Source organism: Erythrolamprus reginae, chromosome 10 (genome assembly GCF_031021105.1).
Source record: "Erythrolamprus reginae isolate rEryReg1 chromosome 10, rEryReg1.hap1, whole genome shotgun sequence".
NCBI lineage: Eukaryota > Metazoa > Chordata > Lepidosauria > Squamata > Dipsadidae > Erythrolamprus > Erythrolamprus reginae.
In genome coordinates, this window is record NC_091959.1 from 9438189 (window position 1) to 9456239 (window position 18051).

General features: G+C 41.2%; 1 protein-coding gene across 1 annotated transcript; it reads left to right on the forward strand.

Moving 5' to 3' along the window:
- The first annotated feature begins 5335 nt into the window (after window positions 1-5335).
- SLC24A5 (solute carrier family 24 member 5) lies at window positions 5336-17442 on the forward strand. The gene is made up of 9 exons (XM_070761975.1): window positions 5336-5420; window positions 7413-7592; window positions 8491-8574; window positions 8673-8776; window positions 10626-10726; window positions 11963-12237; window positions 13183-13389; window positions 15696-15797; window positions 17003-17442. Exons 2-9 carry the CDS (start codon window positions 7526-7528, stop codon window positions 17323-17325), a joined length of 1263 nt encoding a protein of 420 aa, XP_070618076.1. The 5' UTR covers window positions 5336-5420; window positions 7413-7525; the 3' UTR covers window positions 17326-17442.
- The last annotated feature ends 609 nt before the right edge of the window (window positions 17443-18051 follow it).

The following is an 18051-nucleotide window of genomic DNA, read 5'->3' on the forward strand; positions in this document are numbered from 1 at the left end:
TCTCCTTCAGGTCGAATGAACAGAGGGCAGCTATCTTCTCCGATTGGAGCATAAAAGAAAAGCTTGTTTCTCGTCCTTTCTCTTCACCGTTTTTTCCCTACGCCTTGTGTTTTTCAGATTACAAAGCTAAGGTCAAGGAGCGTCTTTATACAGATATTTATAAACTGCCCCGGGAGACCTTTTGAAGGGAGAGGGGAGAGGAATTCTGAAAAATGAACAAATGCATTTATGCAGGCAGAAGGATAGAGTCAGCATCCCGCTAAGATCTAATCCAATAAGCTAATCATGCGTCGTGGCCGGTAAACCTAAGTAGGTTGGGTGACTGCAGCAAAGGTTTTTGCCACTAATTTTAATAAAGGAAACTTTCTCTCTCCTTTTTTTACATGCCTTTTACATGTATCTTTGGAGCGGCATCATGGCCTAGTGATGAAAACTCTCACCCTCCCACTCAGAAACAGAGAAACGTAGAAACGTAGAAACGTAGAAATGTAGAAACGTAGAAACATAGAAGACTGACAGCAGAAAAAGACCTCATGGTCCATCTAGTCTGCCCTTATACTATTTTCTGTATTTTATCTTAGAATGGATATATGTTTATCCCAGGCATGTTTAAATTCAGTTACTGTGGATTTATCTACCACGTCTGCTGGAAGTTTGTTCCAAGGATCTACTACTCTTTCAGTAAAATAATATTTTCTCACGTTGCTTTTGATCTTTCCCCCAACTAACTTCAGATTGTGTCCCCTTGTTCTTGTGTTCACTTTCCTATTAAAAACACTTCCCTCCTGAACCTTATTTAACCCTTTAACATATTTAAATGTTTCGATCCTGTCCCCCCTTTTCCTTCTGTCCTCCAGACTATACAGATTGAGTTCATTGAGTCTTTCCTGATACGTTTTATGCTTAAGACCTTCCACCATTCTTGTAGCCCGTCTTTGGACCCCTTCAATTTTGTCAATATCTTTTTGTAGGTGAGGTCTCCAGAACTGAACACAGTATTCCAAATGGGGTCTCACCAGCGCTCTATATAGCGGGATCATAATCTCCCTCTTCCTGCTTGTTATACCTCTAGCTATGCAGCCAAGCATCCTACTTGCTTTCCCTACCGTCTGACTGCACTGTTCACCCATTTTGAGACTGTCAGAAATCACGACCCCTAAATCCTTTTCTTCTAAGTGAGTCCTTCCTTCTCATTAGGTGGCCAAAGTGTTTGTGTTGGATCTCCTCTAGGACTGACCGGTTGGATTGCCTTGCAAGTCCAAGGGACTTGCAATCTCAAGCTAGCCAGACCCAATCCTTCCAACGCAAATGGCTTAAATCAGAGGCTAATTCCCTGGTGCGCTCTCTATAATTAGTTTAAAATACCAGTTCCGTGTCAAAATGGCACGCAGCCATCCATCTTGTTTCATTTAGTTGCGAAAGGAAAGGCTGTTTTGACAAGTTAACACATTCTTGGATATTTACAGACTGGCAGGATAATATTAGATGCCTTTGTGCGCTACCCTATAATCGATGTTCTGCTTTGTTAACGGTAAAATCTATAAAGATTTCTGAATGGGAGGCTGTAAAAAAAAAAAAAACCTCATGTAAATGAGTCAAACCACCAGAAATAGAAACATAGAAATATAGAAGACTGACGGCAGAAAAAGACCTCATGGTCCATCTAGTCTGCCCTTATACTATTTTCTGTCTTTTATCTTAGGATGGATCTATGTTTATCCCAGGCATGTTTACATTCAGTTCCTGTGGATTTATCTACCATGTCTGCTGGAAGTTTGTTCCAAGGATCTACTACTCTTTCAGTAAAATAATATTTTCTCATGTTGCTTTTGATCTTTCCCCCAACTAGCTTCAGATTGTGTCCCCTTGTTCTTGTGTTCACTTTCCTATTAAAAACACTTCCCTCCTGGACCTTATTTAACCCTTTAACATATTTAAAATGGTAACACTGAAGAGGCAATATTGAGAAGAACCACAAACATGTTATTTTTTATTTTTTAAATGGAAGAGATACAATTTGACTTAAGGGAGAGTGCATTTTATTTAGATTATCTGTGGGACCGCCTTCTGCCGCATGAGTCCCAGCGACTGGTTAGGTCTCACAGAGTCGGACTTCTCCAGGTCCCGTTACTAGACAATGTCGCTTGGCGGGGCCTAGGGGAAGAGCCTTCTCTGTGGTGGCCCCGGCCCTCTGGAATCAGCTCCCCCCATAGATCCACACTGCCCCCACCCTCCTCGCAAGAGTCTTAAGACTCATCTATGCTGCCAGGCTTGGAGTGATTAGATTCTAGCCCCTCTGGCCAATGAATATTATATATGGCTGTTGTTTGGGTATGATTGTTTTTTTTTTAATAATATTGGGTTTTTAAATTAACTGGATTTAGATGATTATATTCTATTGTTCTTTTTATGTTTTGTAAGCCACCTCGAGTTGGCCTTCTCCAGGTCCCGTCGACTAAACAATGTCGTTTGGTGAGACCCAGGGGAAGAGCCTTCTCTGTGGTGGCCCCAACCCTCTGGAACCAGCTTCCCCTGGAGATTAGAATTGCCCCGACCCTCCTTGCCTTTCGTAAACTTGTTAAAACCCACCTCTGCCGTCAGGCATGGGGGAATTGAGACATCTCCCCCGGGCCTATACAGTTTATGCATGCTATGTTTGTGTGTATGTTTTTGCTTTTTAATAAGGGTTTTTTAGTGATTTAAAATTATTAGATTTGTTATACATTGTTTTACTGTTGTTGTGAGCCGCCCCAAGTCTATGGAGAGGGGCGGCATACAAATCTAATTAATACTAATAATACTAATAATCCTAATCCTAATACTAATACTACTAATAATACTAATACTTATACTACTACTACTACTACTAATAATAATAATAATAATAATAATAACAACAACAATAATAATAATCCTCCCACCCGCCTTCTTATTCCAAGCAACTAATAGGCCCCAAATATCTCCATGCCAGTGATAAGTCGGATTTAAACGCACCATTATTTAAACAGCAACCAAATACAAGTGTGCAAAATCGACGTGAAAATATTTACCGAAGCTAACAAGCTCTCTAATTCGATAGAGCCGTAACTTGGCGTTTCGCCTTTCAACAGCCCGTCATTATTCCTAGACAGATTTTTTTTTTTTTTTTTTAAAGGCTGTGTCTTGAAAACAGACGAGTGTATTAGCATTTCATCCTTAATTACACGGATAGCTTCCATGTTGCAAAAGGGCATCTGAAGAAGCCGAGGAGGAAATAGCTAAGGAGTTTTCTTGTTTGCTTGCTGCTAGTTATTTGGGTGGGGGTGGGGGTTATATTTTTTTTTCTCACTTGGCTAAGAATCTTTTTTTTAAAAAAAAATGTTTACATTAAATTTAGGACTCTTTGTCCAGAATCGTCTAGGTGTGAGTTGTGGGACTCACACATGGGTAGTAATATAGAATTGTTTTTAAAAAATAAATCAAATAAATAAATGAGACTCTTTTTCCTACTGCCTCTCCCCCATCGAAGCTGAGTTGGGGGAGGTAGAAATTCCCAAAGAATTTTCCTTTCTCTTTTCTGGAACGGGTCCCATCGACATTCCTGCCTTCTCTGTCTAACCAACCCAACCAATCCTTGAGAGCATGTGCACCAAAGACAAATTCCTTTTGGTTCCAATCACACTTGGCCAGTAAAAAATTCTATTCTATTCTATTCTATTCGGGGGGGCGTTTGCCCAGGTTCGCCTGGTGCACCAGTTGCGGCCCTATTTGGACCGGGACTCACTGCTCACAGTCACTCATGCCCTCATCACCTCGAGGTTCGACTACTGTAATGCTCTCTACATGGGGCTACCTTTGAAAAGTGTTCGGAAACTTCAGATCGTGCAGAATGCAGCTGCGAGAGCAATCATGGGCTTTTCCAAATATGCCCATGTTACACCAACACTCCGCAGTCTGCATTGGTTGCCGATCAGTTTCCAGTCACAATTCAAAGTGTTGGTTATGACCTATAAAGCCCTTCATGGCATCAGACCAGAATATCTCCGAGACCGCCTTCTGCTGCACGAATCCCAGCGACCGATTAGGTCCCACAGAGTCGGCCTTCTCCGGGTCCCATCAACTAAACAATGTCGGTTGGTGGGCCCCAGGGGAAGACACTTCTCTGTGGCGGCCCCGACTCTCTGGAACCAGCTCCCCCCAGAGATTAGAACTGCCCCTACCCTCCAAACCCACCTTTGTCGTCAGGCATGGGGGAACTGAGATATTTCCACCGGGCCTATATAATTTATGTATGGTATGTTTGTATGTATGTCTGCTTAATAATGGGGTTTTTAAAATATTTTACATTGTAAATTATTAGATTTGTCATGAATTGTTTTATTGTATTGTGAGCCGCCCCGAGTCTACGGAGAGGGACGGCATACAAATCTAATAAATAAATAAATAAAATAAATTCTATTCTATTCCATTCCATTCCTCCATTCTATTCCATTTAATTCCACTCCAATCCACTCCTCTCCTCCGTTTTCTTCCCTTCCCTTTTATAATTCAGTTCAATTCTATTCTATTCTATTCCGTTATATTCTTCTCTTCTCTTCCCTTCCCTTCCCTTGTCTTCCCTTCTATAATTCAATTCAGTTCCGTTCCGTTCCACTTTCTATTCTATTCTATTCCATTCTCCAATATTCTATTCTATTCTATTCTATTCTATTCATCCTTGGGTTACAGTTCACACCGTTGAGTTTACTTAGCTTCCTTTTTCAACTCAGGCTGGGAAACTTCTACAAGCACCTTCGAGGCCCAAAATTCCTTCCGAGTCTGCCTTTCGGCTAAGACCGCCTCGCCAACCGTTTTAAAAGATCACCAAAGTTTTAAGGCTTCGAAGAACCCTCCAGTAGCAACCGCAAGGGCGCACGAATGCCACCATGAAACGAAGCCAGTCTCAGTCTAAAAGGACACCGCATAAACGTTAGTTGAATCCCTTCTAAGCCTCGCAACGTGTCTCTTCCCCCGACGAAGACCTCTGAAGGACCCTAAAGCTTACAAAGTTTTTTGTGTGGGTTTTTTTTCCCCTGCGCCAAATTCCGCCGCCGCTGCCAGCCCTGGTCGGCTGATTTCGCGCCGCTTCCCAAAATCTTTTCTTTCGAGGACTTGAAGCCTCCCTCCCTCTCAGCCCCCCCCCCCCCAGGCCCGACAAGGCCTTCCCAGCGGACTCACATGATGCCTCCGCAGCCCCCGAGCCCGGTCGCCTGCCTGCCCGCCCGCCCTGCCCAATGCGCGCTTCCAGCCTTGCGAGATGTCTCCAGCTCAGCGTCTCCCCGAAAGCCGCCGGGCGCCCCGCGTGGTCGCCCTGGGTCTGGGTCTGCTTTGGGGGACCGGGGGCTTTTCAGGGGTGTTACCTCTGCCGGGAGCGAGCGCTCAGCATCTCCGCGAGGATCTCGGTAAGGCCGGGCGAGTTCCCCTTCCCCTTTTTGCAGCTGCCCCCTCCGCGTCCTAGCGCGCACTGCCCTGGAAAACGGGTTCTTTTCGGAATGGGGACGGTTTCTCTTTTCGGGACTCGTCTACTTGTGAGTTAAGTTAAAACAATTAATCAGTGGAACGGCTTGCCACCAGAAGTTGTGAATGCTCCAACATTGGAAGTTTTTAAGAAAGTGAACACAAGAACAAGGGGGCACAATCTGAGGTGAGTTGGGGGAAAGATCAGAAGCAACGTGAGAAAATATGATTGGACTGAAAGAGTAGTAGATGCTTGGAACAAACTCCCAGCAGACGTGGTTGGTAAATCCACAGTCACTGAATTCAAACATGTCTGGGATAAACATATATCCATCCTAAGATAAAATGCAGGAAATAGTATAAGGGCAGACTGGATGGACCAGGAGGTCTTTTTCTGCTGTCAATCTTCTATGTTTCTAAGAAGATGTTGGATAACCATCTGTCTAAAGTAATGTAGGGTTTCCTGCCTAAGCAGGGGGTTGGACTAGAAGACCTCCAAGTTTCCTTTTAACTCTATTGTTTATTTGTTTGTTTGTTTTATTGATTTTGATTTATTTATAGGCCGCCCTTCTCCTAAAAAAGACAAGGTAATAATAGAATACAATTAAAACATTAGAAAACATGGATAAAACCCAATATAAAAACCATCAATCATTCCTCGTTCTAATACTAATGGCCAGAGCAGAACTATCGCTCACGGTTCCCAGGCCTACTGGCATGAATGTGTTTTTAATGCCTTTCGGAAGGTGAGGAGAGTGGGGGCGGTACGAATCTCCAGGGGACGGGGGCCACAACAGTGAAGGCTCTCCCCTGCGGACCTTCCAGTCGGCATTGTTTGGCTGATGGGACCCAGAGGAGGCTGATTCTGCGTGACCTAACTAGTCGCTGGGACACATGAGGCATTCCTGGTGGGATTATTGGTGGTAGAGGTCCCAGAATGTTTTGGGTGTTGTCCAAAAGGAGCTTTTCTAAAAGGCAATTGGACATTCTAGGGTTTTTTTTCCTCTTGGAAACATTTCACTTGTCATTCAAGAAGCTTCTTCAGTTCTGACTGAATTCTTCAGAACTGAAGAAGCTTCTTGAAGGAGAAGCAAAATGTTTTCAAAGGAAACAAAACAAGAAAAGCACCTTTGGGACAATCAGGACCTGGAGGATTGAGAATCTCCATCGACATTTTGGAGAATTATATGAGCGTGTAATACATTTGCAGGGGGAGCCATGAGCTTTGTTTATTTATTTTAAGCGGTCTTTTTAAGCTACTTCTCCCAGAGAAGAAAGAGATTATCCTTTAAAAGGATCCTTTGTGATCCCGCTGTATAGAGCGCTGGTGAGACCACATTTGGAATACTGTGTTCAGTTCTGGAAACCTCACCTACAAAAAGATATTGATCAAATTGAACGGGTCCAAAGACGGGCTACAAAAATGGTGGAAGGTTTTAAGCATAAAACTTATCAGGAAAGACTTCATGAACTCCATCTGTATAGTCAGGAGGACAGAAGGAAAAGGGGGGACATGATCGAAACATTTAAATATGTTAAAGGGTTAAATAAGGTACAGGAGGGAAGTGTTTTTAATAGGAAAGTGAACACAAGAACAAGGGGGCACAACCTGAGGTTAGTTGGGGGAAAGATCAGAAGCAACATGAGAAAATATTATTTTACTGAAATAGTAGATTTTGGAACAAACTTCCAGCAGACGTGGTTGGGAAATCCATAGGAACTGAATTTAAACATGCCTAGGATAAACATATATCCACCCTAAGATAAAATACAGGAAATTGTATAAGGGCAGAGGAGATGGACCATGAGGTCTTTTTCTGCCGTCAATCTTCTATGTTTCTATGTAAGTTCTGCCTGGCCCTTCTTCAAAGTGAATCTACTCAGGCAGCCTAGATGGGCTTTTGATGAAATTAGGATTTTCCTAACTTGTTTTACAGAAAACAAAAGCCGGTGTGTTCTCTCCCCATCGTCGGAATTCCCCGAAGGGTTTTTCACGCCGCAAGAACGAGTGGAAGGCGGCATCGTGATCTATTTTATCATCATTTTTTACATGTTCCTGGCAGTGGCCATTGTCTGCGATGATTACTTCCTCCCGGCGTTGGAGATGATCAGTCATAGTAAGTCTGCCGTGGGCGATCGTATCCCCTCCCAAAACTGAATGGCCACTGGTGTCAAGACATTGATGATAAATTAACAGGCTTGCCACACTATCTATAGAAGGCCTGATATTTATGGGAACTTGGGAGGGTTGATCTTCATGAGTCTACGGAGAGGGGTGGCATACAAATCTAATAAATGAATGAATGAATGAATGAATGAATGAATGAATCCATCATTATCTCTACCATCGTATTTATTATCTATCATCTAGCTAGCTAGCTAGCTAGCTAGTTATGTTATCTACCTGTCATCTATCCCTATTATCTATCTATCTATCTATCTATCTACCTACCTACCTATCATATACTGTATCTATCCATCATCTATCTACTTAGCTAGCTATCATCTATCATCTCTACCTACCTACCTACCTACCTACCTATCTACACATTCATCTATCATTCTCTATCATCTATCATCTACTCATCATTTATCCATCGTCTATCTCTATCATCCATCTATCTATCTATCTATCTATCTATCTATCTATCTATCTATCTATCTATCTATGTATCTATGTATCTATGTATCTTTCTTTCTTTCTTTTTTCTCTTTCTTTCTTTCTATCTATCCATATACTATTCATCCATTCATCCATCATCTATCTATCTATCTATCTATCTATCTATCTATCTATCTATCCATCCATCCATCAAATAATTATCATCCCTGCCTGTTTTTTCATGCTATTATATCAATATCTTTTTAAGTTGCTTGAAGCCAATGGACATTGAAGGGACATATGTAGAAGTAAGAAAAACAAATACAAACAAATACAAATACAAACGTCGTTCCTTGATTTTTACCCATCCCTGATGATTGCATGCCTCTTGTCCCTACTGACCCTTCCTCTAGCTCTGGGCCTCTCTCAAGACGTGGCAGGAGCAACCTTCATGGCAGCGGGCAGTTCTGCTCCCGAGTTAGTCACCGCTTTTCTTGGTAAGCCACCCTTTAACCAGCTTTGGTCGACTTTCGAACCGTGTTTCAGTCTGTGCAACAGCAAAAGTCAGCCCTGTCAACCAATGCTTCATTTTTAGGTGTTTTTGTCACGAAGGGAGATATCGGAGTCAGCACAATCCTTGGCTCTGCCATCTATAATCTTCTCGGCATCTGTGCAGCCTGTGGGCTCTTAGCCGGCATGGTGCGTACGCTCTTTTATTATTTATTTATTTATTTATTCATTCATTCATTCATTCATTCATTCATTCATTCATTCATTCTTTGATTTGATTTGTATGCCGCCTGGTCGCTGGGATTCGTGTGGCAGAAGGCGGTCCCTGAGATAATCTGGTCCGGTGCCATGAAGGGCTTTATAGGTCATAACCAACACTTTGAATTGTGACCGGAAACTGATCGGCAACCAATTCAGATTGCGGAGTGTTGGTGTAACATGGGCATATTTAGGGAAGCCCATGATTGCTCTCGCAGCTGCATTCTGCACGACCTGAAGTTTCCGAACACTTTTCAAAGGTAGCCCCGTGTAGAGAGCGTTACAGTAGTCGAACCTCGAGGTGATGAGGGCATGAGTGACTGTGAGCAGTCCAAATAGGGCTGCAACTGGTGAACCAGGCAAACCTGGGCGAACGCCCCCCTCGCCACAGCTGAAAGATGTTTCTCTAATGTGAGCTGTGGATCGAGGAGGACGCCCAAGTTGCAGACCCTCTCTGAGGGGGTCAATGACTCCCCCCCCCAGGGTGATGGACGGACAGATGGAATTGTCCTTGGGAGGCAAGACCCACAGCCACTCCGTCTTGTCTGGGTTGAGTTTGAGTTTGTTGACACCCATCCAGGCCCCAACAGTCTCCAGGCACTGACACATCACTTCCACTACTTCGTTGACTTTTGAACTGTGATTATGATTCCGCCTTCCCCTTAATTGCAAAGGGAAATTAATTTGAGGGCCAAATGATGGTACTTCCCATCCCAGGTAGGATGTTACTGATCAGGGATAACCCCAAAAAAGTTTAGCATAATAAGTTACTGAGATCTTGGTACTTCTAGAAAATTGATACATCCTGCAAATTGGTACTTGGTAACTTCTGAAAATTTATACAACTATTGTTGGATAGTTGTATCCAATAATTTCCATATTGCAAAGGGAAATACATATCTTAGGTTAAGTAGATGCAAAAAGAATGTTGAGACTCTAGAAAAAGTGCAGAGAAGAGCGACAAAGATGATTGGGGGACTGGAAGCTAAAACATAAGAAGAACAGTTGCAAGAACTGGGCATGACTAGTTCGATGAAGAGAAGGACCAGGGGAGACATGATACTGGTGTTCCAATATCTCAGGGGTTGCCACAAAGAAGGAGTCAACCTATTCTCTAGCACCTGAGTGTAGAACAAGAAGCAATGGATGGAAATTAAACAAGGAGAGAAGCAACTTAGAACTAAGGAGAAATTTCCTGACAGTCAGAACAGTTAATCAGTGGAACAGCTTGCCTCCAGAAGTTGTGAATGCCCCAACACTGGCGGTTTTTAAGAAGATGTTGGATCATCATCTGTCTGAAGTAGTGTAGGGTTTCCTGCCTAAGCAGGGGGTTGGACTAGAAGGTCCCTTCCAACTCTGTTGTTGTTGTTGTTGTTGTTGTTGTTGTTGTTGTTGTTATTATTATTATTATTATTATTATTATTATTATTATTATTACTATTATTATGAAATTGCTTACTGGGCATGTTGACATTTTTAAGACATTCTTGGATGAAATTTGGAACACGCCAACCAAAGCTTGACTGATGGTAATCCTGAAGATCAGTGGTTATTATCTTCATGTTGGGGGGGGACGACTGTCCTTGAAGACCATCTGTTGGGAGATGGTGAGCTTCCATCTATACTTAGTTGGTCCCTGGGAGAAAGCACAGCTGGACCAGATGGATTGAGATCCAATCCAACAAGGAAGCTCTTATGTTCTCGAAGGACCCATTTGTTACAAAGACTTGAAAAATCTCACGTAATCCAAATGTTATATTGTCGGAATTGTGTTCTCTAGGCTTCACACCTTTCTTGCTGGCCATTGTTCAGAGATTGCTTGGCTTATATTATTAGTGCGGGGGCCGTCCTTGGCATGATTGTGGACAACAAAGTTCATTGGTAAGTGTTCCCTGGAAGTAGCAATTGCATTTAGATTTTAGCATTTAGCATTTAGATTTATATACCGCTTCACAGTGCTTTACAGCCCTCTTAAGCAGTTTACAGAGAATAAGCATATTGCCCCTAACATATTACAAGGAGTTTTTCCCTTATGCCATCACTCTGCTAAACAACTAATTCCCACAACAAACTTTTTTAAAAGGCAATATTGCCATCATTATTCTTATTTTCCTTATTACCTATCTCCTTATAACTGTTGCTTATGACTATTATTTGTATGTACATTGGTATGCACTAGGAACAAATTCTTTGTGTCTAATCACACTTGGCCAATAAAGAATTTCTATTCTATTCTAAATTCTATTCTATTCTAAATTCTACTCTAAATTCTACTCTATTCCAAATTCTATTCTATTCCATACTTTTCTATTCCATTCTAAATTTTATTCTATGCTATGCTATTCTAAATTCTATTCCATTCTAAATTCTATTCCATTCTAAATTCTATTATATACTTTTCTATTGCATTCTAAATTTTATTCTATGCTATTCTACTCTAAATTCTATTCTATTCTAAAATCTTTATAGAACATTAGAATATTCTTTTCTATTCTAATTTATATTATATTATATTATTTTCTATTCTATTCTAAATTATATTCTATTTTAAATTCAATTCTATTCTAAATTCTACTCTAAATTCTAATCTATTCTAAATTCTATTCTATTCCATACTTTTCTATTCCATTCTAAATTTTATTCTATGCTATGCTATTCTAAATTCTATTCTATTCTTTTCTATTGTATTCTAAATTTTATTCTGCTATTCTACTCTAAATTCTATTCTATTCTAAAATCTTTATAGAATATTAGAATAGAATATTATTTTCTATTCTTTTCTAATTTATATTCTATTCTTTTCTATTCTATTCTATTCTAAATTCTATTCTATTTTAAATTCAATTCTATTCTATTCTAAATTCTATTCTATTCTTTTCTATCCTATCAGACTAGATGGACCATGGGGTCTTTTTCTGCCGTCAGTCTTCTATGTTTCTATGTTTCTATATTCTATTTTTTGCAAGATACATGGGCTTGCATCACGCTATGGTCTTATCATGGCTGATAAATGGACCAGTTACGACTGGCTAGTTTGCCTACCACATCAAAGCAAAGTGGGTGTTTTCACACAACCTGCTAAGCCCACATTGACGCAAAGTTTTTACTTTGTCTTAGGTATGAATGTGCTTCACTCCTGTTAATATATGGCATCTATATTTTAGTACTCTGCTTTGACATTAAAATCAGCCAATATTTCATGAGCAAGTTTAGTCCTTGCTGCACCTGCTTCTTGCTGAACGCGGAAAAAGCCGAAGACCAGCCGCTCTCGGGATGGAGGGACGAGACTCAACCTCTCGTCCGGCGGCTGTCGAGACCAGACGATATTTTCCACGAGTCTGATTACTCTCAACTTTCCGCAAGCTTACACGGACTCGATACCATTTCTGAAGGTATTTATTTTAGCCAGGACCTCTTTTAAAACTGTTGCAAGAACAACTGCTAATTGGATATAAATCCAATTAAATAAATAATTAAATAAATACATGTATTTTTTTTAAAAAAATCCTAAACGCGAAAATATGAAGCATGTAGTATTTTTTTAAAAAATCTTTATATTTTTCAAATGCTGGAAGTAAATTTTAGATACAAAAATACTTTACCATTTGATAAATATGTCAAGACTATGTCATGACTAATTTGTAACAAAGTTGTGATTAAGTATACGACTCCCCCAGGTCAATACATTGGCTCCTGATATCAGTGGGGCAAGGCAAGGACAAATATCTAATTTTTTTGCTTTGTGTCATTTAACTTCTAAGATACAAGCTTCCAATTTTCAGATTTGTACATCTAGAGAAAAAATTCATGGAATAATAAAGCCCTGTACAGGGTTCCCTCGATTTTCGCGGGTTCGAACTTCGCGGAGTCTATACCACGGTTTTTCAAAAATATTAATTAAAAAATACTTTGCGGGTTTTTCCCCTATACCACGGTTTTTCCCACCCGATGACGTCATATGTCATCGCCAAACTTTCGTCTGCCTTTAATAAATATTTTTTTAATAAACTTTAATAAATAAACATGGTGAGTAATAATCTGAATGGTTGCTAAGGGAATGGAAAATTGCAATTTAGGGGTTTAAAGTGTTAAGGGGAGGCTTGTGATACTGTTCATAGCCAAAAATAGTGTATTTACTTCCGCATATCTACTTCGCGGAAATTCGACTTTTGCGGGCGGTCTCGGAACGCATCCCCGCGAAAAGCGAGGGAACACTGTATATTTATAATAAAGAGAGCTTTGTAAAGAACTAAAATAACCGCATTATCAGGGAAAGTGCATGTTTTTTTTTAAGCATCGGGACCTCATTTCTTCAAATGATTCTTTTCATCGGACAGATCCCCCAAGCGTGTTCACCGTGCCGGAAGATGATCTGAAGAGAATTCTGTGGGTGCTTGCCCTTCCCATCACCACCGTACTGTATTTGACGATTCCAGACTGCAGAAAACTCTTTTGGAAAAAGTGGTTTATGATTTCCTTCTTCATGTCAGCAGTGTGGATTTCTGCTTTTACGTACATTCTCGTATGGATGGTGACCATAGTAGGTAGGTTTAATTAGCCTGCCTGCTCCAACCAACACGTTAACGGCATCTCAAAATACAAAACTTGATTTCAGGTGATTACTAATCACACACGTTAAGACTGTAGACTAGAGTTGAAGAATTAAGGTTCAAAATTCAGACAATACAGTGGTACCCTCTATCTACGAACGCCTCTACTTACGAACTGTTCTAGATAACAACTGGATGTTCAATATTTTTTTGCCTCTTCTCAAGAACCATTTTTCAGTTACAAACCCGAGCCTCCGAAATTGTAACCGGAAAAGGCAGGGAGAAGCCTCCGTGGGGCCTCTCCAGGTATCTCCTGGGAGGAAACAGGGCCGGAAAAGGCAGTGAGAAGCCTCCGTGGGGCCTCTCCAGGAATCTCCTAGGAGGAAACAGGGCCGGAAAAGGCAGGGAGAAGCCTCCGTGGGGCCTCTCCAGGAATCTCCTGGGAGGAAACAGGGCCGGAAAAGGCAGACAGAAGCCTCCGTGGGGCCTCTCTAGGAATCTCCTAGGAGGAAAACAGGGCCTCCACCCTCCCTGTGGTTTCCCTAATCGCACGCATTATTTGCTTTTACATTGATTCCTATGGGGAAAATTGCTTCTTACAAACGTTTCTACTTAAGAACCTGGTCACGGAACGAATTAAGTTCGTAAGGAGAGGTACCACTGTACTGAGGGCGGTCTCAGAACAGCTAAGGTTGTATGTTTTTTAAAAATCACTTGAGAATTGTGTCAAGCCAGTCTACATGTCCCAAAGTGAATGACCATCTTAAATGCGTCACTCCTGGCTTACGTAACCTACACCTCTAGACTCTGAAAGCTTTTACCTGAGCATGTAATGCAAAACACTGCAGGGATGGACACCTGCAGAAGATAAAACCATTCGAAAAGGATATAAAAGGAAACGAAACCTAGAACCCTCAGACCGATTACACCCTATAAGAGAGTTAATCTGGACAGGAAATGTTTTAAGGTAGTAGAAATTAACTTGCCAAGTTATCAGACATTGGCATATTTTCACTGTTCCTGAATAATTTAATTATTTATTTTATTTTATTTATTCCATCTTTATGCCGCCCTTCTCCTTAGACTCAGAGCGGCTTACAACATGTTAGCAATAGCACTTTTTAACAGAGCCAGCCTATTGCCCCCACAATCCGGTCCTCATTTTACCCCCCTCGGAAGGATGGAAGGCTGAGTCAACCTTGAGCCGGTGATGAGATTTGAACCGCTGACCTTCAGATCTACAGTCAGCTTCAGTGGCCTGCAGTACAGCACTCTACCTGCTGCGCCACCCCGGCTCTTAATTAATCTGACTTCTATGCCACCCAACCCCAATGGGTCTCAATAAACCACCATGGCTGGATTACAGAAATAAAAAAACCACTAAGGCTTAGAATGTTGCATGAACTGTGTTTTTCCAGCCCAAAATTTGTTGAAGACTCTTTTTCCATAATCCCCCAATTAAATGCTCTCCCCTATATGTTCAAGAGAATAAACTAAGAGTCCTTCCATGTAGTCCACATATCAGATGCCCTATAGCCCTTGGCCCAAAGACTTGTCTGCAATTACATTATCTAGAAGAAATCTATCCAAGGACGTCAAAACCACCTTAGACTGTTTTTCATCTATCGCTACCGAGTGAAACAAATTCAAAGCAAGTGTTGGGTAATAAATCTATATTTCCACCTTTTAAAAGTGAGCCATTATTGGCTCAATTTATTTTAAAGTTAAAAACTTGTGCCGCGCATGAAAATGTATTTTATAGCAGGAAAGTATGCTTTTCACTGCTGTTCTACAAACCAAAGACCTCTTTTCATCTGACATTTAGTTTTTAGAGAACTAAAGGATTATTAGCAGGCTCCAGACCCCTCCCCCTACGAGAATGCAAGCATTTCCCCCCCCCCCAAGAGTAGATTTTTGAGAGAGGTTAGTGCCTCATATGACTTCAAAAAGCTCATGTGATGAAGATACCAAAGTAACTGAAGGGATTAGGCTGGTTGTAGCTATTCCAAAAGACTGCGGCTATCAAGAACAGCAGACTTCTCTGGTATTTGAAGGAAAGGTTATATAGCTTTTCATAATATTCAGTGACCCAAGTTTTTCAAAGCTAAATAGTTTCCTCTGTTCAACTCGTGCAGTTGAGGGGTTATCTGCTTTCAGAAAATAAGGGTAGCCTAGTTCATTGGTATTTGTTGGGTCATTTTGACTTTAAAACACAATTCTCTTAAAATATTACGTGTGGTTACTTCCCAATTCATACTCAAGGAAATGAGATAGTTGCTTTTGGATTTTTCTGATTACAGGGGAAACCCTGCATATTCCTGAAACTGTCATGGGCCTTACACTACTAGCAGCTGGAACCAGCATTCCAGACACAATTGCCAGTGTTCTGGTGGCTAAAAGAGGTAAGCCCTTCGTACCGGTTAAGCCAACATGGCCAAGTTGGTAACCATGTGACAAAATGGGACATCTTTTTCCAATTTTTGACACCTAAATTAATAAGCTGACTACATTCAGAAGTGCAAGCGGTCCTTCAAATACAGTGATACCTTGTCTTACAAACTTAATTGGTTCCGGGATGAGGTTCTTAAGGTGAAAAGTTTGTAAGACGAAACAATGTTTCCCATAGGAATCAATGGAAAAGCAATTAATGCGTGCAAGCCTAAAATTCACCCCTTTTGCCAGCCGAAGCGCCCGTTTTTGCGCTGCTGGGATTCCCCTGAGGCTCCCCTCCAAGGGAAACCCCACCTCTGGACTTCCGCGTTTTTGTGATGCTGCAGAATCCCAGCAGGGGAATCCCAGCAGCGCAAAAACAGGCGCTTCGCTGGCGATGGAAGTCCGGAGGTGGGGTTTCCCAGCGAAGGGAGCATCAGTGAAATCACAGCATCGCAAAAACACCAAAGTCCTCGAAACCCCACCTCCAGACCTCTGTGTTTTTGCGATGCTGCGATTTCACTGAGGCTCCCCTCGCCTGTTTTTGCGCTGCTGGGATTCCCCTGCAGCATTACAAAAACACTGAAGTCCGGAGGTGGGGTTTCCCATGGAGGGAAGCCTCAGGGTAATCCCAGCAGCGCAAAAACGGATGCTTCACTGGCAACGGAAGTCCAGAGGGGCATCCCAGCGGCGGCAGTGGATTTGTAAGGTGAAAATAGTTTGTAAGAAGAGGCAAAAAAATCTTAAACCCCGGGTTTGTATCTCGAAAAGTTTGTATGACGAGGCATTTGTAAGACAAGGTATCACTGTACTTTTACCTAATAATTACTGGGATGAGACCACTGCCCTTTTGTTCTACTCGGGAAGCGAGTGGTCCCAGTTAAAAGACAAAAACACTAATTTCACTCCATTTTGGATGAGCCTAACGGTGTCACTCTTAACATTGATATGAAGGTATTTTCTTTCTTTTAAAAAAGGTTTCTTTATGAAGGTATTTTCAAACTTGCTAAGACTAGATGACGGTCTTGTGCACAAGATGCAGCAAAGGTCTTTTAAACATAAAATTGGGTCACTTTCTGTGAGTTGGGCAATTATTTAGATTTAATTCATAAACAACAAATGAAATACCACAGCAAACGTCTTAAGGCTGACATGTTTAACGTGTTCTGTCTTGCAGGGAAAGGAGATATGGCCATGTCGAACATTGTCGGATCCAATGTGTTTGATCTGTTGTGCTTGGGGTTACCGTGGTTTATAAAAACGGCCTTTGTTGACCGGTCGGGCCCTGTGCTTGTGAACAGCAGCGGATTGACTTATACGGCCATTTCTCTTATTGGCTCCATTGTTTTTATTTTTCTGGCTGTTCATTTGAATGGCTGGAAATTAGACAAAAAGCTGGGAGCCGTTTCCCTTCTGATGTACTTAGCCTTTGCCACGTTATCAATTCTGTATGAACTTGGAATCATAGGGAACAATCCTATAAAGAATTGTGGCAACTAGTTCGTTTGTGGCTGTTGGTTTTGTATAAATTAGCAATCGTGTGGAATAAGGGATGGAAAGGGTTAATCTCTTCGTTTTGCCAAGAAATAAAAACTCCAGCATCTCCATGAACTGTAAGACTTATTTAGAGAAAAAAATCCACACCATGATTTTTAAAAAAAGGAATCTGTTTTTTTATGTGAAAACAGACTTCCAAAGATCTTCAAAATGAAGAATTCTGGGGCCTCCCCGGTTCATTTTGCTCCAAATTCATAGAAACATAGAAGACTGACGGCAGAAAAAGACCTCATGATCTATCAAGTCTGCCCTTATACTATTTTTTGTATTTTATCTTAGGAGGGATCTATGTTTATCCCAGGCATGTTTAAATTCAGTGACTGTGGATTTATCTACCACGTCTGCTGGAAGTTTGTTCCAAGGATCTACTACTCTTTCAGTAAAATAATATTTTCTCATGTTGCTTTTGATCTTTCCCCCAACTAACTTCAGATTGTGTCCCCTTGTTCTTGTGTTCACTTTCCTATTAAAAACACTTCCCTCCTGAACCTTATTTAACCCTTTGACATATTTAAATGTTTCGATCATGTCCCCCCTTTTCCTTCTGTCCTCCGGACAATACAGATTGCGTTCATTAAGTCTTTCCTGATACGTTTTATGCTTAAGACCTTCCGCCATTCTTGTAGCCCGTCTTTGGACCCGTTAATGATGAATGTGATCAAGAATTAA

Excerpts from the sequence above, each read along its gene's own strand:
- SLC24A5 (XM_070761975.1), top strand. The coding sequence starts at position 7,526 with ATGTTCCTGGCAGTGGCCATTGTCTGCGATGATTACTTCCTCCCGGCG. Across the intron at positions 8,575-8,672 it reads GTTAGTCACCGCTTTTCTTG|GTGTTTTTGTCACGAAGGGA; the intron begins GTAAGCCACCCT and ends CTTCATTTTTAG. Across the intron at positions 10,727-11,962 it reads GTGGACAACAAAGTTCATTG|GTATGAATGTGCTTCACTCC; the intron begins GTAAGTGTTCCC and ends ACTTTGTCTTAG.